The 21,333-nt window shown below is 41.4% G+C and overlaps 1 protein-coding gene across 8 annotated transcripts in view; it reads right to left on the reverse strand.

Annotated features, from left to right (window-relative positions):
* Positions 1-3,726: 3,726 nt before the first annotated feature.
* The window catches only part of tpm2 (tropomyosin 2 (beta)), a 31,194-nt gene continuing 13,587 nt past the window's right edge, over positions 3,727-21,333 (reverse strand). For 2 of the 8 annotated variants that reach the window (XM_035757803.2, XM_035757808.2), the window contains 7 exons: positions 19,031-19,164; positions 18,543-18,660; positions 16,572-16,642; positions 14,765-14,840; positions 13,168-13,230; positions 12,903-12,972; positions 3,727-5,666 (listed from right to left, as the gene is read on the reverse strand). In XM_035757803.2, coding sequence (XP_035613696.1) covers positions 5,584-5,666; positions 12,903-12,972; positions 13,168-13,230; positions 14,765-14,840; positions 16,572-16,642; positions 18,543-18,660; positions 19,031-19,164 — 615 coding nt within the window. In that variant the 3' untranslated portion in view covers positions 3,727-5,583. Of the gene's footprint in view, positions 5,667-9,504; positions 10,059-12,902; positions 12,973-13,167; positions 13,231-14,079; positions 14,156-14,764; positions 14,841-16,571; positions 16,643-18,542; positions 18,661-19,030; positions 19,165-21,333 lie in introns of those variants that run through there. The other 6 variants (XM_035757801.2, XM_035757806.2, XM_035757802.2 and 3 more) reach the window with 3 other exon arrangements.

Here is a 21,333-nt window from a genome sequence, read left to right on the forward strand (position 1 = left end):
ACGCTCTATTTTTGTCAAATCAGACCATATGACCTTCTCCCATTCCTCCTCTGGATCATCCAGATGGTCATTGGCAAACTTCAGATAGGCCTGGACATGTGCTGGCTTGAGCAGGGGGACCTTGCGTGCGCTGCAGGATTTTAATCCATGACGGCGTAGTGTGTTACTAATGGTTTTCTTTGAGACTGTGGTCCCAGCTCTCTTCAGGTCATTGACCAGGTCCTGCCGTGTAGTTCTGGGCTGATCCCTCACCTTCCTCATGATCATTGATGCCCCACGAGGTGAGATCTAGTATGGAGCCCCAGTCCGAGGGTGATTGACCGTCATCTTGAACTTCCTCCATTTTCTAATAATTGCGCCAACAGTTGTTGCCTTCTCACCAAGCTGCTTGCCTATTGTCCTGTAGCCCATCCCAGCCTTGTGCAGGTCTACAATTTTATCCCTGATGTCCTTACACAGCTCTCTGGTCTTGGCCATTGTGGAGAGGTTGGGGTCTGTTTGATTGAGTGTGTGGGCAGGTGTCTTTTATACAGGTAACGAGTTCAAACAGGTGCAGTTAATACAGGTAATGACTGGAGAACAGGAGGGATTTTTAAAGAAAAACTAACAGGTCTGTGAGAGCCGGAATTCTTACTGGTTGGTAGGTGACCAAATACTTATGTCATGCAATAAAATGCTTATTAATTACTTAAAAATCATACAATGGGATTTTCTGGATTTTTGTTTTAGATTCCGTCTCTCACAGTTGAAGTGTACCTATGATAAGAAATTACAGACCTCTGCATGCTTTGTAAGTAGAGAAAAAACCTGCAAAATCGTCAGTGTATCAAATACTTGTTCTCCCCACTGTATACACACTACCGGTCAAAAGTTGACACACCTACTAGGGTTTCTTTATTTTTACTATTTTATACATTGTATAATAATAGTGAAGACATCAAAACTATGAAATAGCACATATGGAATCGTGTAGCAACCTAAAAAGTGTTCAACAAAATCTTCAAAGTAGCCACCCTTTGCCTTGACAGCTTTGCACACTCTTGGCATTCTCTCAACCAGCTTCATGAGGTAGTCACCTGGAATGCATTTCAAATAACAGGTGTGCTTTGTTAAGTTAATTTGTGGAATTTCTTTCCTTCTTAATGCATTTGAGGCAATCAGTTGTGTTGTGACAAGGTAGGGGTGGTATACAGAAGACAGCCCTATTTGGTAAAAAACCAAGTCCATATTATGGCAAGAACAGCTCAAATAAGAAAATAAAAACGACAGTTCATTACTTAGACCTGAAAGTCTGTCAATCTGGAAAATGTCTAGAACTTCGAAAGTTTCTTCAAGTGCAGTCGCAAAAACCATTAAGTGCTGAAGAAACTGGTTCTCATGAGGAACGTCACAAAAAAGAAGGACCCAGATTTACCTCTGCTGCAGAGGATAAGTTCATTAGAGTTACCAGCCTCAGAAATTGCAGCACAAATAAATGCTTTACAGAGTTCATGTAACAGACACATCTCAACATCAACTGTTCAGAGGAGGCTGCGTGAATCAGGCTTTCATGGTCGTATTGTTGCAAAGAAACCACTACTAAAGGACACCAATAAGATGAAGATACTTGCTTGGGCCAAGAAACATGAGCGATGGACATTAGACTGGTGGAAATCTGTCGTTTGGTCTGATGAGTCCAACTTTGAGATTTTGGGTTCCGACCGCTGTGTCTTTGTGAGACACAGAGTAGGTGAACAGGTGATCTCTGCATGTGTGGTTCCCACCGTAATGCATGGAGGAGGAGGGGTGCTTTGCTGGTGACGATTTATTTAGAATTCAAGGCACACTTAACCAGCATGGCTACCAAAGCATTCTGCAGCTATATGCCATTCGATCTGGTTTGCGCTTAGTGGGATTATAATTTGCTTTTCAACAGAACAATGACCCAGAACACACCTCCAGGCTGTGTAAGGGCTATTTGACCAAGGAGAGTGATGGAGTGCTGCATCAGATGACCTGGCTTCCACAATCACCCAACCTCAACCCAATTGATATGGCTTGGGGTGAGTTGGACCACAGAGTGAAGGAAAAGGAGCCAACAAGTGCTCAGCATATGTGGGAAGTCCTTCAAGACTGTTGGAAAAGCACTCCAGGTGAAGCTGGTTGAGAGATTGCCAAGGGTGTGCAAAGCTGTCATTTAGGCAAAGGGTGGCTACTTTGAAGAATCTAAAATGTTTATTTGTTTCACACTTTTTTGGTTACTACATGATTCCATGTGCTATTCCATCATTTTGATGTCTTCACTATTATTCTACAATGTAAAAATAAAGAAAAACCCTTGAATGGTACTGTAAGTCAATGGGGTGACATGTCAATGATTTAAGAGGGTTTTGATGATTTTAAATTGTTTTACTGTCCAGATCCGTCTACACTTGTAATAATATCCAGACACCGTGTGGGCATGGTCAGGAAGATCTGATCACAATGAGTCTTTTAATCATCTTAAAAATGTGGGCACAATCAGAATATGGACAAGATCAGAACAAAGGACGCATTTTAGCACCAGGTATAAACAGGGCTTATGTCATACCATATGGGCAACTGGCATCCCTCTGAAGTCAGTTACAATGCAAAACCGCAGTCAGGTCAAGATGACGCGTACGCAGATTAGTTTCCCGGAGATGGTTTCTAACAGTTTGTGCAGAAATTCTTCGGTTGTGCAAACCCACAGTTTCATCAGCTGTCCGGTGGCTGGTCTCAGACAATCCCACAGGTGAAGGAGCCGGATGTGGAGGTCCTGGGCTGGCGTGGTTACACATGGTCTGTGGTTGCAAGGCCAGATGGACGTACTGCCAAATTCTCTAAAATGACATTGGAGGTGGCTTATGGTAGATAAATCATTAAATTATCTGGTGGCTATTCCTGCAGTCAGCATGCCAATTGCACACTCAAAACATGTGGCATTGTGTTGTGTAACAAAACTGAACATTTTAGAGTGGCCTTTTGTCCCCAGCACAAGGTGCACCTGTGTAATAATATATAATATAATATCTATGCCATTTAGCAGACGCTTTTATCCAAAGCGACTTACAGTCATGTGTGCATACATTCTACGTATGGGTGGTCCCGGGGATCGAACCCACTACCCTGGCGTTACAAGCGCCATGCTCTACCAACTGAGCTACAGAAGGACCACAATGACCATGCTGTTTAATCAGCTTCTTGATATGCCACACCTGTCAGGTGGATGGATTGTTTTGGCAACGGAGAAATGCTCACAAACAGGGATGTCAACATTTGTGAAGTAAGCCTTTTGTGAGAATGCATTTTTTTTGTGGGTGGGGTGATCTTTTATTTCAGCTCATGAAAAATGGGACCAACACTTTACATGTTGCATTTATATTTTTTTCAGCGTCTGTGACAAAGGTTAAATGTACAACCTTGTTAGACATTTCTGCCATGATTGTTTGCATATCATGCTTTGGCAATATCATGGGTCAAACTTGATCTGAAGCTGCCATCCTGTTGCTGCGGAAACATGACACAAAAGCAGTTACACCAGAATGTTACAACAAAACGTCAATGGGTCACTTCTACTAAATGGTAAAGTGGTAGCCAGCATCATTCAAAGAAACCACAAGTTGTCTTGATCAGTTCACCATACCATTGTAAACAAACTAAAGTATAAGCGTTATGAGACTTTGTTGCATTGGAAATCTGGTTTAAGGAAATACTAGAAAAAAAATGTACAAAACAACCATTTATTTTGCTGGCCATTTTTTAATCATCTTAAGAGCTTATACTGTTGATTCATTGCATAGGATACATACATGAGTAATAAACCTTAATACAATTATTTTAATACCTCCAGAATATTGAATAATTCCCCCCAATTAAAACCTTAAGACCGATAAGCATTCTGACGAGTCTGAAGAATTGACACAGGTGCATTAAGATATTACATGAGCTTGAAATCAACCAAACAAGTTCACAGCTGTAGGGTAGTTCCACAAAATGAGTCCCTTTTGCATCCCTTTGATATTTTAAGTAGAAATGTTGCACCAATATTAGATTTTAAAAGCCTGCCATATTAATACAACATGGTGGATGGATTATAGACATGGACAATTCATTAGATTTTTATATATCAATAAAAGAGTTAGTGCCAACATTCAGCATTTTGACATGTCCCTCTGCAATCTGACTTCTCAGATTTTAACTCACTTAACCTCAAATGTAAATTTGGCTGTTTTGACAATGTCAATTCGGAAGATTATCTATTTCATGTGATTTATTGCAAGGTAAAACACTTAAAACATGTCCCTCATTTTAAGGTCAATCCTGTAACCTGAACTGAACTTTTGTTTTAATATGGCAAATATTTAATACCCCCCCCCCCAAAAAAAAATAAACATTTAACATCTAATAATCAAATCAGTGTAAAAGCAGGTGAGCTGGTTCTACTCTTTCTGGCCATTTTGTGGTGTTTTGTGGGGGGAAACATTGGGTTGAGCACAGGGCCAGCCCTGGTTGAGCAAGTAGTTACACTACTCAAAAAGAGACTCGTTTCGTGGAACAACCATGTAACAGTTAAACCCGGCCAATTATTGAGAGGGTGTTTCAAAAATTAAGAGACGTTTCAGATTCTAACAACTATGCGCATTCTCAAATCTTTGTCAAGGGGAAAAAAAAGGCAAATGATTAGAATTACATGAGGTACCACATCATCATGATTATAATACAAGAGGTACCACATCATCATGATTAGAATACCAAAATCATCTCTAATATTAGACTACTTTCCAAACCCCCAAAAGGTCACTACAACAATTTAGAAAATTCAAAAACTTTGTCAAAAGAATCCTGTGTCGAAATTAAATGTCCCCATTGTATTTAGTTTGTATTACATATTTGATACATTTGCTAGTCATTTTGAAACATATAAACTAACCTAGATGTACATTTAACAAAAACGTATTTATCCTAAATAGTCCAAATATTAAAATGTGAAAGCTAGTCTTTTTTCCTGTTTGGGTCATTTCCACTCAAATACTATACTCTATTAATTAAAACAATGAGTGGCACATCTTACCAAACAGTAAGTAAAGAATATGTTTACCATTTGTTTTGAAGGTTTACAAAAACTTTATATTTTGGATTTAAAAAATAAGAGTTTGAGGTAACAGAGCTTAAAGAGTAAAGCAAATGCAATTTCACTTCAAGGAGGCCTCAGAGGTCAGATTAGAAAAGAGATGTCAACTTTAAGACTTGAATCACATGCTAAATACAAACAGCAAACTCGATAGCATTCAACTCTATGCTGTTCTGCTGTTATACTGAACCATGTTAACTTCTGTAGCCAGCATGCGTTTGCCATTAACTAGCATGTGTGCAAGAGACCCTCATTAACTAAACGGAATGCCTTGTTCGTAAGCCATTACTACTATTAAAGCCAAGTGAAGACTGTCCTGTTCCCAAAGGGGCAAGTCAACTAAAGGATTTGGTCAAGTGTGTATCAATGAGCATTATGAAAGCTTTGTGTTTTTTTCTTTTCGCCTTTGTTTTAGGCCTCTTGTTCATGGGCCCAGACAGACAGAGCTCTCTTTATAGATTGTTGAGCTCCAGGAGGGTTTGGTCCAGCGTTTGGTGCATGTCTAGGTTCTCTTCTTTAGCCGTAGCCAGTTTCTCTGACGGGAAAACAAAAGAACAGGTGAGCACCACAACAAGCAAGCTCTGTTGGCTCAGGAATAGGACAATGACATTTAAAAAAAATGAACAGTACTATCTAACAACGTGATTCAAAAGCATACTGTATTTTACACATTTATATACCAAGTGTGTTTGCGTAAAATTGCAGTAATATGTTTGTGCCAGTTAAAACAGCGAAAGTGGTGACTAAGAAGCACAGGTGGACAATACAAACAGAGCTAGGCTGTTGAAAACATCCATGTTATATATAATTGAAGCAAGAATTAAAAACTTTCCTGGACAGCCAATCTAGATGAAAACAAAAAAAACGAATATGAACTTTTGTTTTTAATTCTTCGTTCAGACGTCTTCTACATGTTGGTGAGCTACCATAGCAAGTTCCTTCCCAGACCCAAGGAGAAGACAGTGCTCCTTGTGTGCACAGAATGTCAGGTGAGGTTTCAATTTCAGTGTGTACAAAGGAGTGTTTCCAGAGGACAGCAGATGCTTTCTGCTCGTCACACCACTCAATGGGCCAGGTGGGGAAGGAAGCTAAAACGTGAAGATACTTGGTGCAAATGAAAGTAATATTTATATTTAGCCCAGCTAACTTGTGGAAAGTCATGAGGTAAATGTAGCACAACTTGGAATTAGCCAAGATCACTATAGCACACCATGCAAAATAGTGAAGTTACTTAGGGAATCTTAACAGGGGAAACACCCAAAGAAATCCATGTAAACAAATGGGTGTGGATATAATATGGGGTAACTTTTAGCAAAGCCAAGTGTAAAGAGACTTTAAACCCAGAAATGTAATTAATACTGCACCCAGAGTGTATAAGTACCATAATACTTAATGATAAAACAAAATATGTTTAATCACAGTAAACTACAAACTCTACATTCAAAGAAATACACGAGCCTGTGAAGTTTCAAGCCCGTGTAATGCTTAACAAAGCTTACATATCGTTGACTTTGGATAGATACATGTAAGAGAGCAATAGCAAAACATTTGTGAAATCAAAAAATGTATAACATTCAACAAATACGAGGCAGATTTCATGGCATATATATATATTTTTTTGGGGGGGGCTATACCATTCTCTATAGATGTCAGTCTACAGGCTTTAGAGTATATAGGCAGGACGGCATACAAACATTCTGAAGTTTTACAGCAAACTGTCCTATATGCAAATTTGGGTATTTCTTTTGAATAAATAATCCTGAAAACCATTATTCCAGATAAATGCTAATTATTCCACATTCTGTGAAAGCTTTGAAAACTTCAGGTGTGGGATGGTGTCCAGTCTAAAGTGCTCCATTAAACTCCCTCGTGTCTTAGCAGTGGAACTCTACAATGTGCAGCAAGTGAGTATCCTCAAGTTTGTGGAAAACTAACTCTCCTAATTCTGAAAAACTTGGAACCAAACTTCATACAAAAAAGGTTACATTATTTTGTTGTTGTTTGTGTGTGTGTGTGGGGGGGATTACTGTACCTCTACCCTACCAGTACCCAAATTACACACACAACATTCCAAGTTTGGGGCAAATTCATTCACACTCAATTCCCTTGATGAATTATAACAGATTTTCGATGTATTAAATGTAAATGTTTATATGATTGGTCAATTACCTGAATGTCATGTTTGCAAATTACTTCAATGTTATGACTTGAATTTTGATGAATTGACTCTACCCTAATGACAGCATACTGAACAATGTACAACCAGTGCCTTCTAGAAGGGGGTATGAGAAATCGGTTCCAAGTTTACTCAGAGACAAGTGCATATTGGAAGAGTGGGATAGTGGAAGGAAGTTTGTCGAAGCTTCCGTCTCAGACTCAGCTGTTAAATTGGTTCAGAACAACCCTCAGTTCGTTACTGAGGATACGGTTGTTCTCCACCTCCTTGTGATAACGTTCTGTGGTGCCAGAAGAGTCAATGAAAGCCAGTGTGAAGATACAGAGAGAGAAAGAGGGAGAGAAAGAGGGAAGGGTTAAAAGGTCACAGGTTAGTGCAATAAAGGTCACAGGGCAATGAAAGACAAGAAAAAGAACTGCCGAAAGTTGCTTTTTTCATCTGACAGAGGTAAAATCAGCACCTATAGCAATTACAGCTCACTTGACAATGCTTGAAATGTCTTGAATTGAACACAATCATTGCAAGACATTAAAAGGAAAGTTTGTTTCATTAGTCCATTGTTGACATAGTCCCAAAATGTTTTGTTTTGCAGCAATCAAGTTATGTAATTATCAAAATACAATGCAAAACACAGCATAATACAGGGATGACTTCTGTACTTAGAAAAAAATAATATGAATTGTTGTTGAAAGTTATATAAATCTTAACTTGATTGCTGACAAGCAAAACATGTTGGGACTCAATAATGGACTAATGAAACAAATACCAAAATGGTTTTTTTGGGTGTAATTTTCCTTTAAGCAACTATAGCAGGAAGCAATACATATTCATATTGCTGGGGTCAGGGGTCAGAGGATAAGAAAGGGAGGTAAAAGAGACACAGCAAATCCCTTTAAGATTCTCCAAAGTACTGAGCCACAGGTTTCTTTAGACAGGATCATTCTCACTTTAAAAAAATATCCTGTTCCCTTAATCATTAAAGAGATTGGTTCAACTGGGAGTGGTCAGATTTATTTTGATGCCTTGTGTCAGGGTTAGTCAGATTTATTTTGATGCCTTGTGTCACAGGGTTAGTCAGATTTATTTTGATGCCTTGTGTCAGGGTTAGTCAGATTTATTTTGATGCCCTGTGTCAGGGTTAGTCAGATTTATTTTGATGCCCTGTGTCAGGGTTAGTCAGATTTATTTTGATGCCTTGTGTCAGGGTTAGTCAGATTTATTTTGATGCCTTGTGTCAGGGTTGGTCAGATTTATTTTGATGCCTTGTGTCAGGGTTGGTCAGATTTATTTTGATGCCTTGTGTCAGGGTTGGTCAGATTTATTTTGATGCCTTGTGTCAGGGTTAGTCAGATTTATTTTGATGCCTTGTGTCAGGGTTAGTCAGATTTATTTTGATGCCTTGTGTCAGGGTTAGTCAGATTTATTTTGATACCTTGTGTCAGGGTTAGTCAGATTTATTTTGATACCTTGTGTCAGGGTTAGTCAGATTTATTTTGATACCTTGTGTCAGGGTTAGTCAGATTTATTTTGATGCCTTGTGTCAGGGTTAGTCAGATTTATTTTGATACCTTGTGTCAGGGTTAGTCAGATTTATTTTGATACCTTGTGTCAGGGTTAGTCAGATTTATTTTGATACCTTGTGTCAGGGTTAGTCAGATTTATTTTGATGCCTTGTGTCAGGGTTAGTCAGATTTATTTTGATGCCTTGTGTCAGGGTTAGTCAGATTTATTTTGATGCCTTGTGTCAGGGTTAGTCAGATTTATTTTGATGCCTTGTGTCAGGGTTGGTCAGATTTATTTTGATGCCTTGTGTCAGGGTTGGTCAGATAATTACAGAAATGTTAACATGGATAATACAGTGTGGTGGGAACAGTACTGAATTGAGATTCACTCACACCGATTCCCTTGTATCGTAAAATAAGTAATTCACCGAATGACTTGTGTATCTCCATCATAACATTATGATTCAATTGAATATGAATCCTGAATATTTAAAATTCTCAATAAAAACGGTAAAGGTAGTCAGAAAATGTAGGCTATATTAAATGTAGTCAATAAACACTGTGTACCCCGAGTATAGTCAGGTATATTGGTATGGCAAATTGTGGATTCTAATCGCCGGCACCAACCTCCTAAACTTTATTAGGTGATTATGATGAGAAACCAAAAGGCTGATAATGACAGTAGAAAACAGGAGTGGTTTCAGGACATTTATTACAGAGAAAGGGAAAACAGGGGACAAGTATATATCTCAATACAGAAGACCAGACCTAACCCAGATCTTTGGAGAGGTATGGACACTGTGCCAGACAACACGACTGGGTGTGGGAGGATCACTGAACAATGCTGACACCTGACAACAGTAGGGAGAGGAACTAAAAGGGGGAATGGGTTTGACGGGGTGGGGGGGGCAATCTGCCTGGGGCCACATTTATATCCCTTGGTATTTTGAATCGGCAAGTCTTGTAAACTTAGATAAGACCACATTTTTTTCAAATTCGCCATACAAATTTCGGAACCAAGGGTATTGAGAGATAGATCACAGTTCTGTCTGAAAAGTTGTGGAATGAAAAAAAGGACAGAAAGGAAGTGGAGGAAGTCTGAACCCCAGGGGTGCCAGATGAAGGTGGAGAGTGTCAGAGGAGGAGGAGGAAGAGTGAGGGAGTGTCTAGAGAGTAGTCATGTCGTTGAGAGCCAGGTCAAGCTCCTCACTGAGGGCTTTACCCTTCAGCTTCTGAGCGTACACCTCGTCTGGAGGGAGGGATGGACACAGAGGACAGAAAGATGGACAGACACACAAGATGGAAACAGAACAAGAAAAAAAGTTGAAGAAAAGAAAAGTCAGATAACTGAAATCTTAACTTCCTAAAAAGGATTATGCACATCTAAAGAAATTATAATAAAATGCAAAATCCAAAATAACTTCTCCACCAAATTCCTTCAGCAGTAGCAATCTGACAATCAAATACTTTACAAAAATTCTAGATTTGTAAAAAATGAACCAAATTCCAAAAATGTTAGAATATTAATAAAGTTGCGTATCTTTAACACAGAATCAAAGTTAACACAACGCACTCTAGTTTAAAAATCAACTAAAACTCATCCTTCAGGAAAAGACAAATCCACTCAAGGTTATCAGGGTCATGCAGCATCAAAAGCCATGTTCCAATTCAAATTCCTCAAATAAAACACCAGATAACACCAACTGAACAGCCATGCTCCACTTCAAACTAGAGATGTGACAAATTGATGTTTTATTTTATTTTTTAAATCTTAACATTTAAAACTGCTATTTATTTTAAAATAAGTTTTACGTTAAAACGATAAGAAAAAAATGCATAAAATTCCACGTTAGTTTACAATGCAGCAACGGGTCTCACGGTGGTGCGTCTCTTTCTGATGGTTAAGCACCTGTACCACGATTACTGAGCCTCAATTCCATCCGGCAAAGTTCGCATTTCCTTCTCATTTAACTTCTAAAATTATTGCCATACAGGACTTCACTGCTGTCACTTGCCTTTCTCTGATTGTTCCAACTGTTAACGACGATGACGTAGTGTTGGAGAGTCGACTCCTTGCAAGTCGAGTGTCAAGATTAGATTCCAATAGGAATCAACTCCTAAGATTCAGTATTCTTGAAACGGACGAGATTGCTTAGTTGCCATACTTCCGAGAACACAAAAACACTTTCATAGCACGCTAAGGAGGAACGGAGAACGAGGGCCACAGTATTGGCCACTCGGCCACCATGCAGTCAGAACCGTGCACTAGGCCAGGGTTTCCGCACTGTGTTCTGGGGCCACACCCCCCTGGGTGCACGTTTTGGTTTTTCCCTAGCACTACACAGCAAATTCAAATAACCACCATCATCATCATCATCAAGACTTGATTATTTGAATCTGCTGTGTAGTGCTAGGGAAAAACCAAAACGTGCACTCAGGGGGGGCCCCAGGACCGAGTTGGGGAAACCATGCACTAGGCTTATCTATCCGCAATCAAAAGATGTCTCGCAATGGAATACTGTAAATCGTAATTTCTTGGCATGCAATGTCTCGCAACTTCCAAGCAGGGCCTATCATCAATGAATAGGCTAGGATATGCTACACGCAACAGACTGAAGACTGAACACACACTGGCATCATTAGCGACGAGAGAGCAGGGGTGTAATAACTAGTCCAAACAGTAACTAAAACCAGAGTTTCTACTGGACAAGTAGGTCCATCACAGTTTTGTTTGCTTCTGTTTAAGAAACATTTTGCAACATAAATGGGTGTAATGAATACACCCCAGGCAGGCCAGCTCAAGGGAGAGAGAGCTGAGGGGGAAGGCAGAAGAAAACAAACCATGGTGAGGATATCTCTTGGTAACTTGTCGTGCATGCCTCGCAAATTCACCAAAGTAGCCTAAAGTTCACTTCTTCCTCTGGTTCTCTTTAAATTCCACAACTTCCCCCAGGCTGAAATTCTAACTTTGGGAGGGGGGTTCCTCTTAAAGTTAAGGGTCCCAATTTTGTTTAAAAGTTAAGTCACATCAATAATTCAAACTCCTTGAACACACCAGATTACACCTATTCACAATACAATTCACAATTTACACCTATTCACATGACATTTCCAAAGTCTGCCAAAACGCAACAAGACATCGAGCTCTCCACAACAAGCCCATTCTCATTGCTAAATAACCACCAATTTGCGCACAATTGGCCCAGCGTTGTCCGGGTTATGAGGCCGTCATTGTAAATAAGAATTTGTTCTTAACTGACTTGTCTAGTTAAATAAAGGTTAAGTAATAACCAGACAGGATAAACAATCGAAAGTGAAGCTGTGGCTCCACAGTTCGGCTGCAATCAAACAGGCAGCCAAACTCTGATCTTTTGCCCAATTATTGGCAAAGGAGCTGATCTGATTGGTCAAAAGACCGGCTACTGGAAAAAGTTCAGAATTATAGGCTGCCTGTGTAAACGCAGCCTTACAGGCAGACTATTATTCTTCAGAGCTAAAGACTCAGAATCTACACATTTGTCTATCTGGCACAATCATACGGAATGCCCATCGTTGATTTCAACTGCAATCTGTTCTAATTAGATCCCTGGACAACAGAGCCAGGTTAATGGGGGTTAATCTATTAAACCCATATTTTAAAAATCCATTCACATCGGCACTCCTACATTTCTAACGGTACTCAAAGTTGGAAGGTAAATTGTAAATGGCTATCTACAATGCTGCTCGACTATTAAGAGTCTTTATTAATGATTGAAACATACAGTTATGTTACCGAATACTATAATACACTATTAACAAGTCATGCGAGGGTACCCAACAGGCTTCAGTGTTACAACTCATGGTTATAGGGGCAAATCTTTCTGTTAGTGAAACGTCTGTGACGCTATCACAAAGGAAACATAAGTGTGAGTCCAAATGGCGGCATCCCCCCCATAGGGCGCTGGTCAAACAAAGTGCACTATACAGGGATTAGGGTGCCATTTGGGATTCAGATAAAGTGAATGGGTCACTGAAAATGCAGTTAGTGACATCAGATCCTGGGAACTCCAAGAGGTGTTAATGGTTGTGAATGAAAGGAGTGTTGAAAACGTACCTTCCAAATCATCAATGGTTTTCTCCAGTTTAGCCACAGACCTCTCTGCAAACTCAGCACGGGTCTCAGCCTGGGGGTGGGGGGAGAGAAAGCATCTGAGCACAATGCTTTTCAAATACATTTTTTCCAAGAACCAAATGACATACGTAATATCTTGGTTAACATTAGGTTGCATAAGAGTGGGAGGAAGATAAGAGGCTTTAAGATACCATTTGAACAACCCTTCATATTAAAATATTAGATATGGTGACCCTACAGTACCCACCTCTTTAAGCTTGTCGGTAAGAACTTTGATTTCCTCTTCATATTTGTCCTCCTTTTGTGAGTACTAGAAGTGAAATCATGGAGATTCACATTAGCACAAGAGCTATGATGAGAGCTTCTCCTTAAACATTTACAACTTAAAATATATGGCAGTATTCTAGTTGAAATATAGACAGTCAATATACATTTATATATTTATTCTATGACAACGTCTACAGTGTAGCATTCAATTAATAGCCTACTGTTCACATCCACTAAAGTAAACGCTATTGGATAAAGATTCCATTAATGAAAATTAGGAGGGCTACAACAAGAGCTGAAAGGTTGGCTAGGGAGAGAAGACTAACGACACAAGAGCTGAAAGGTTGGCTAGGGAGAGAAGACTAACGACACAAGAGCTGAAAGGTTGGCTAGGGAGAGAAGACGAATGACACAAGAGCTGAAAGGTTGGCTAGGGAGAGGAGGGATAAAACGCAAGAGCTGAAAGGTTGGCTAGGAAAACAAAGCTAAGAGGGCTAGCTAAAGTCTCAGCGTAGGCTTGTCATAATGCAAGCGGGTCCTAAAAACAAAACATCAAACTCTCCTCAATCATAATCTTCTGCTTTCAAATGTATTTTACACCCATCTAACGTAATGCCTGGACTACAGTTAAATTCCTACACTTTTTAAAATCAATGTTATGGAAGTATATAGATAACGTTATAGATGCTGCACTGCTTGATGGCTTGTGTGTAACTATTTAATTTGACACTACGCTGTATTCTGTGCATATGACAAATAAACATGGATTATAGCTAGATATCCTACACTAAGACAGTGTGTTGAGGGGCATCTGTGTGCGTTTTATCCAGCTGGACTATCCTGCATCGTAACTGACCTTCGGGCCCAGCTTACTTCCCCTCTCCTACAGTACCTTCTCAGCCTGGGCCTCCAGAGACTTCAAGTTGTTGGTGACATTTTTCAACTCTTCCTCAAGATCACCAGATTTACTGTGCAACAGCAGGAGGGAGGGAGGAAAATGAGGGAAAAGAAAGGAGAGAGAGAGAGCGTTTTGAGAGGGAGGAGAGGACACGACCAAGGAGACCCTGGTCTACTCCAACCCAGTGCCTATTAGGGAGAGTGCGTTGGCTGGAGAATAAAACCTACCTGAAGGGGTTAATGACACACTTACCTGAAGGGGTTAATGTCACCTACCCATCAGATGGGAGGGTTAAATCAGGATCCTTGATGGATAATATCTGACAGATAAAATCATATACTCTAAGTATAGGAAATATACAAACACATGTATAAAATCCATACTTGTATAATCTGTATGCCTCAATCTGAAGTATCACATCAAGGATCCCATTGGCTTCAGGTTGAAGATATGGCGAGGGACAGTATGGCTTGTAGGACATTGGTCCTTTTGTGCCACAGCAATACTGTCACATCAACCACCAGGGGAGGCCTCCATGGAGCACAGCTGCGAGGCAGAGAGGCTTGGAGGGACGCGTCAAGGGCATAAGCCAGAGGAGCGGAGGAGAGGAGAAAGGAAGCAGGTAGTAAAGCAGTTTGGAACCGGGACGTTTGTCCTGGTATGGGGGGGCAGACAGTACCTCATCCTCTCCGCACATCATGGACTTCAAATTCTGGTCCATGAGTCTAAGCTCTTCCTCCAGCTCCCTGACTCGACTGGGTTAGTCCACAGTCAGGTAGGTAGGGGTGTAGGAAGTGGGGGCAGGAGGGATCAGGGAACCCACACACAAGGTGATCCCAGGTGGAGGGGTGTTGGTGGTGTTGGATTCAGGCATGCATTACATAAAACACAGGGGAGAGAACACACATCCAGGTGCCTGTTGTGGTTAATGTATCCCATCGTCTCGTTTCCCACATGGGGGGAAAAAAGTTCGGGCACATTATTATTATTATTATTTTTTAAAATATTATTATTATTATTTTTTTTACCACCTTTTTGTTAGTAGTTAGTAGTTACCTTCCAATTGTTAGTAGTTACTATCTTGTCTCATCGCTACAACTCCCATACGGGCTCGGGAGAGACGAAGGTTGAAAGTCATGCATCTTCCGAAACACAACCAAGCTGCACTGCTTTTTAACACAGCGCCATCCAACCCGGAAGCCAGCCAGCCACCAATGTGTCGGAGGAAACACCGTGCACCTGGCAACCTTGGTTAGCGTGCACTGCGCCCGGCACGCCACAGGAGTCGCTGGTGCGCGATGAGACAAGGATATCCCTACCGGCCAAACCCTCCCTAGCGAGGACAATGCTAGGCCAATTGTGCGTCGCCCCATGGACCTCCCGGTCGCGGCCGGTTACGACACAGCCTGGGCACGAACCCAGAGTCTCTGGTGACACAGCTGGCGCTGCAGTACAGCACCCTTAACCACTGCGCCACCCGGGAGGCTACATTGACCATATTATTGACCAAATTGGAAGCCCAATTTATTCTGAGTTAGGGCATATAACATTTATATGTGAAAACTACTTCTAAGATGAGTACTTTAAGATTTTCCTAACTCACTTCCTTGTTTAAAATCACTTGCCCTGCTCGTGTTTTAAGTCCACAATGTAAGGGGGGTTTAATGGTTATGGACCAATGTAGTCCCGCAGACCAAACAAAATTAGAAGAAAAATAATAATTGGGAATTGCACTGGTTAAAGGGACGGCCACTGGTTAAAGGGACGGCCACTGGTTAAAGGGACGGCCACTGGTTAAAGGGACGGCCACTGGACTCGCCGTTGTTAAGTCAATCGAAATCAATACACCCACGGAGGTCATTAGCTTGTTTCAGTTGCCATCCAAACATGGGTAGTTTTATTAATTACATGCAACAAGTCAAATTAATATTAACCATTTTTCAGGAGAGGCCTCATCAATGTATATTTCAAAATGCATTAGATGGTTAGGTGCGACACGCCTTGATAAAAATATATGCATTCATTCCCAAATGTGCTCAAGTAAATAAGTGATGGGGCTAGTAAAGTCTACTGATGAACCATCGACATGTCATTCACATTAAAACACCACATTTGCCTAAACAAGCACATTTCAATGGAACTGAAATACGAGGAAGTTCTTAAGTGCGATGTCCAGCACTGCGTTTTGATTCGCCACCCTTCTCCCAAAGCGTACACTTGATTGGATGAACTTTAAAAAGGTGAAAACTCACTCCAGCCAATGCTTTCATCAATCATTTGCTGTTAAATCCCTGACGGGAAGTGTGCAAGTTCACACTTCTAGAAAAGGGTGGAGAATAGGGACTAAGACATGGATATTGGCAACCTATTCTCTATATAGTGCACTACTTTTGACCAGAGCCCTATGGGACCGGGTCAAAAGTAGTGCACTATAAAAAGGGAATACGGTGCCATTTGTGTGTCAGCAATGAAGGAGGGTAACTTACGCCTCAGCCACCTCAGCACGCTCCTCAGAGCGCTCAAGGTCACCCTCAAGGATCACCAGCTTACGGGCCACCTGTAGTCATACAAAACACACATTAAAGTACACAGGCCAAACACTTCCAATACACACAAAACTATTCCCATGCAACATCTGAACAGAGATGGTGGCACGAAGAACGTGCAGAAACAGACCTTCAAGCTGGCACAAGCATCAAAACACATCAAACTAAATTCTGTATTGACCAGTACATTCAATAGTCAAAAACAAAATGAAGAGGGAGGGAAAAACCCAAGAGATTTAATTTAGGAATTGAAGAGAAATCATTAAATAAAAATATCTTACGATGAGGGGTGGTAGCGGTGGGTTTAAAAAAGAGCAAAAAAAAGAAGAGATAAAATGCCTATAACCCCCATAGGATGAACCAACATACCGTAATCCTATGACCCCCATAGGATGAACCAACATACCGTAATCCTATGACCCCCATAGGATGAACCAACATACCGTAATCCTATGACCCCCATAGGATGAACCAACATACCGTAGGCCTATAACCCCCATAGGATGAACCAACATACCGTAATCCTATGACCCCCATAGGATGAACCAACATACCGTAGGCCTATAACCCCCATAGGATGAACCAACATACCGTAGGCCTATAACCCCCATAGGATGAACCAACATACCGTAATCCTATGACCCCCATAGGATGAACCAACATACCGTAATCCTATGACCCCCATAGGATGAACCAACATACCGTAATCCTATGACCCCCATAGGATGAACCAACATACCGTAGGCCTATATACTGTGTACCAGAAGTGGCAGGTCTACAACCCCCATGATCAAATGTGTGGCCAGCTCCCAGGGTGCAGCTGGTGCCCTCAGTGGGGAAGAGCACTAGACTGGCTGAGTGTTAGTGAGAGAGATCGAGGGAGAGCGGTCAATGACAGGTCTCAGTCTGTATAAATCCATAAGACGGCTACTTTGTCAGTGTAATCCTCTGGGATGTGGACTCATGTGACCTCCAGGTCTAAGCCACAGGCCATGAGCAATCAACATATGCTACAGGCTAAACTGCTAATCAGTTCCGCCTAGGTACAGATCTAGGATCAGCTTCCCCTTCCCCAATCCTAACATTAACCATTAGTGGGGAAAATGCTGAACTGGCCCAGGATCAGCATCTAGGGTAAACATCACCCTATACCATGGTACCTGTGTATGACCTTAGCTAAGCAAGCTAAATTTAGCTCTACACTATGTGGCCGGATTCCAGGAGCCAGATTAAGCCTAATCCTGGACAAAAATCACATTCAACAGAGATCGATCTTGCTTTTTAGTCCAAGAGCCTGGGAAACAGCCAAAGAGTGTGGGGTTATGCTGAAATCTACAACTTGACTGTAGAAATTATGAGTTTTCCACAGAACACATACAGGCATTGAAAATAAAATATATCGGGGGAAGCAAAAGACCAAAGGTATGTTCAAGACCTGATAGAATACTTGGAAATGCATCTTGTCATGTTAGGATAATGAAGCCTAGGCAGAGGTACGGATGGGGGGCCTCCACAGAGAGGCCTCCTTTGATCTGACATGTAGCAGGCTAAACTGATGCTACAGAGGAGAAAGGGGTATGCAGTGTGGGTGTATGTCTGTACTGTTATAGAGAAACACCACAGGTGTTAACGCTACCATCAAAGGAACACAACAGCTTCCATTTTCCAAACAATCTTAAATCAAATCAAATGTTGATTAACAAGTTTAAGGGGCTACAAAATTATGAAAAGTGGTAGATTCCAGCGTCTGACATGGCTCTACAGTAGTCTGGCTTTAGTCAATGGGCACGTTCCAGGTCGCACTGTGTGTCAAAGGTAACGTCTCAGAAACTATAGTAAACATGATATAGCAACCTTTAAAAAAAAGACGCCCTGGAACACAACGATACTTTAGGGCAGAAGGACACCCACCTCCTCGTACTTCCTGTCGGCCTCCTCAGCAATGTGCTTGGCCTCCTTTAGCTGCATCTCCTGGATCTCCATCTTCTCCTCGTCCTTTGACGCCCTGTTCTCTATCACCTTCATTCCTCTGGAGAAACAACACCACAGGGTTAGCTATAATATGTACCTGCATCTCCAACCCTGTTCTCCATCACCATTCCTCTGGGGGACACCACAGGCAACAGGACAGAGAGAAGTCATTCCTTCCACAATTCCTATTCTGAAAGAACTTGGGAACCCTGCTCTAGAGCAGAATGGCTGAACTATGGTGATGCTCCCCTGCTCAGACGTTGCATGCATCAACCAATGGTTGCATGCCACGTCATTAACTGTGCAGTCGGGCATCAGATTGCTAGAACATATGATGTGGTTAGCGGACACGTAAAATACCTATCCAGGTGTTGTAACATTTGGCATGCATCGGATACACAACCTAAAACAGGAGACGGAAGTCCCACCTCTCACTCTCGTCTGCAGCCTTCTCGGCCTCCTCCAGCTTCTGCAGCGCAGTGGCCAGTCTCTCCTGGGCCCTGTCCAACTCCTCCTCTACCAGCTGGATACGTCTGTTTAGGGAAGCCACCTCTGCCTCTGCCTGGTGGGGGGAGAGAAAACACTCAGTCAGCCACAATAATGTGCTGGGTTGCCAACTGCCCCCATTTATTCCACATTGGATAATTTTCTTAGCCTGGTTGGTGTATCACCCAAACTGAGCTGCCAGGGAGGAAGGAAACTAATCTGGGATATGGTTACTAGGTTACATGTGGTAGGCTTACAGATTTATCAAATCATTGCAGTGCAAGCAACCATATCCAAGTTCCATATCGTAAAGAATAACCACCTTCAATATGCCCTTGGGTTCATCCATCAAGCGTACATTTTTCTCAGGTGTCCCTAGTTTTCACCATTGAAATACTATGGATACTGATCAACACCTTTGTTGACTGTCTATACATTCTTTTCTTTAGAACCTTCTTTTCAAAACATTGAAAGCATTTAGAAAAGAACCTTCTTGACACAGAATGACCGTGGTTCTTTGGATTAGCAGAGGCCTTCTCATTGCTCTATGGGGAAGTGAAGTGGCATCATACCACAGTTAATGACAAACGCAAACAATCCCAGCATTGAGGCAGTGGGAGGAGGAATGTGTTCCCTTATGTCACAAGGGAAAGTAATGACAGTGCCAAAGGTTTATTTGTCCAGTTAGGGGCCCTTTGAGCTTCTATTTACCCCTGAACCAACGTTTGTTGGTACTGTCACATTGGCCTTCCTGGAGGAAAAAACAAACTCTGCACCTTTTGATACCTCAAATGGGTCCTTTTGGGCTCTACCTTTTGTCTTGTGGTAAAAAATGTGTAACACTAATATTCTCTGCTGCCTGTGACTGGAACGAATTGAAAAAAAAAAAATGGAAAAAAAATAAAAAAATAAATAAATCGCTGAAGTTGGAGACTTATCTCCCTCACCAACTTCAAACATCTGCTATCTGAGCAGCTAATCGATCGCTGCAGCTGTACATAGTCTATCGGTAAATAGCCCACCCAATTTGACCTACCTCATCCCCATACTGTTTATATTTATTTACTTTTCTGCTCTTTTGCACACCAATATCTCTACCTGTACCTGTACATGACCATCTGATCATTTATCACTCCAGTGTTAATCTGGAAAATTTTAATTATTCGCCTACCTCCTCATGCCTTTTGCACACAATGTATATAGACTCTTTTTTTCCTACTGTGTTATTGACTTGTTAATTGTTTACTCCATGTGTAACTCTGTGTTGTTGTCTGTTCACACTGCTATGCTTTATCTTAGCCAGGTCGCAGTTGTAAATGAGAACTTGTTCTCAACTAGCCTACCTGGTTAAATAAAGGTGAAAAAATAAAAATAAAGAAATTGTAGGCTTTCTAATAACAGACTGTTGGCCTAACAAAGGGTAGCTGTAAACGTAGAAAACAAGCAGCAGCATGTGAACTACATTAGACTCATAGATATCAGTAGAACAGTCCATTTCCACAAGGCAGCAACTCTCCATAGACTTGATGAAGCAGGTGGGGGGCTGATCAGGCAGCGAGTCCATGAGTAGATGATGATGATGACAGATGATTGGATGGAGAGAGCACCACATTCCAGCATTCTTAAAGTTCCCGCTGGGGGATACAGGCGGAGTTAACGCCAAAACAAAAGAGCCATTGTCTGTTGTCCCCCCCAGCAGCAGAAGACAGCTAATTAGGCCCCCCCCCTCAGCCAAATCCCAGAAATCTGTTCCCATTCTGCCGGGCCTTCGTCGGGGAAGCTGTGGAATGCCATCTGTGACATTGAAAACATTCCAGAGCCTTTCACTTAGACCGGTTAATACCACACTTAATTTGGCTCGGTTTAGTCAAATAATTGATATGTGGCACTCGTGCCAGGCAAACTGTTAAGAGATTACCATTTCAGAGAGATCCAACACGTTCTCAGTGTAGATTGTTTGGCAATGGGACAGAACAGGAACAATAAGCTTGCTCTTTTGTTGGGCAATTTTTATATTTCTGGCCTGGGCCCAAAGCCATATTGTAGTATGATTGACAGTCAGTGTTCCTCCCCCTGGGTGAACCTGGCCCCTTACTGAAATATTTCCTAAATTCCCTGTGTGTATGATTGCACTTCAAAGCTGTTTACATTAATGATAGTCATATTCCCATCATGGTAAGCAGAAAGGTTGAGGTCCAGTTGCTCTGTTAAAGGAGTAGTTTACTATTTTAAAACATGACTACTT

Source organism: Oncorhynchus keta, chromosome 9, assembly GCF_023373465.1.
Source record: "Oncorhynchus keta strain PuntledgeMale-10-30-2019 chromosome 9, Oket_V2, whole genome shotgun sequence".
NCBI lineage: Eukaryota > Metazoa > Chordata > Actinopteri > Salmoniformes > Salmonidae > Oncorhynchus > Oncorhynchus keta.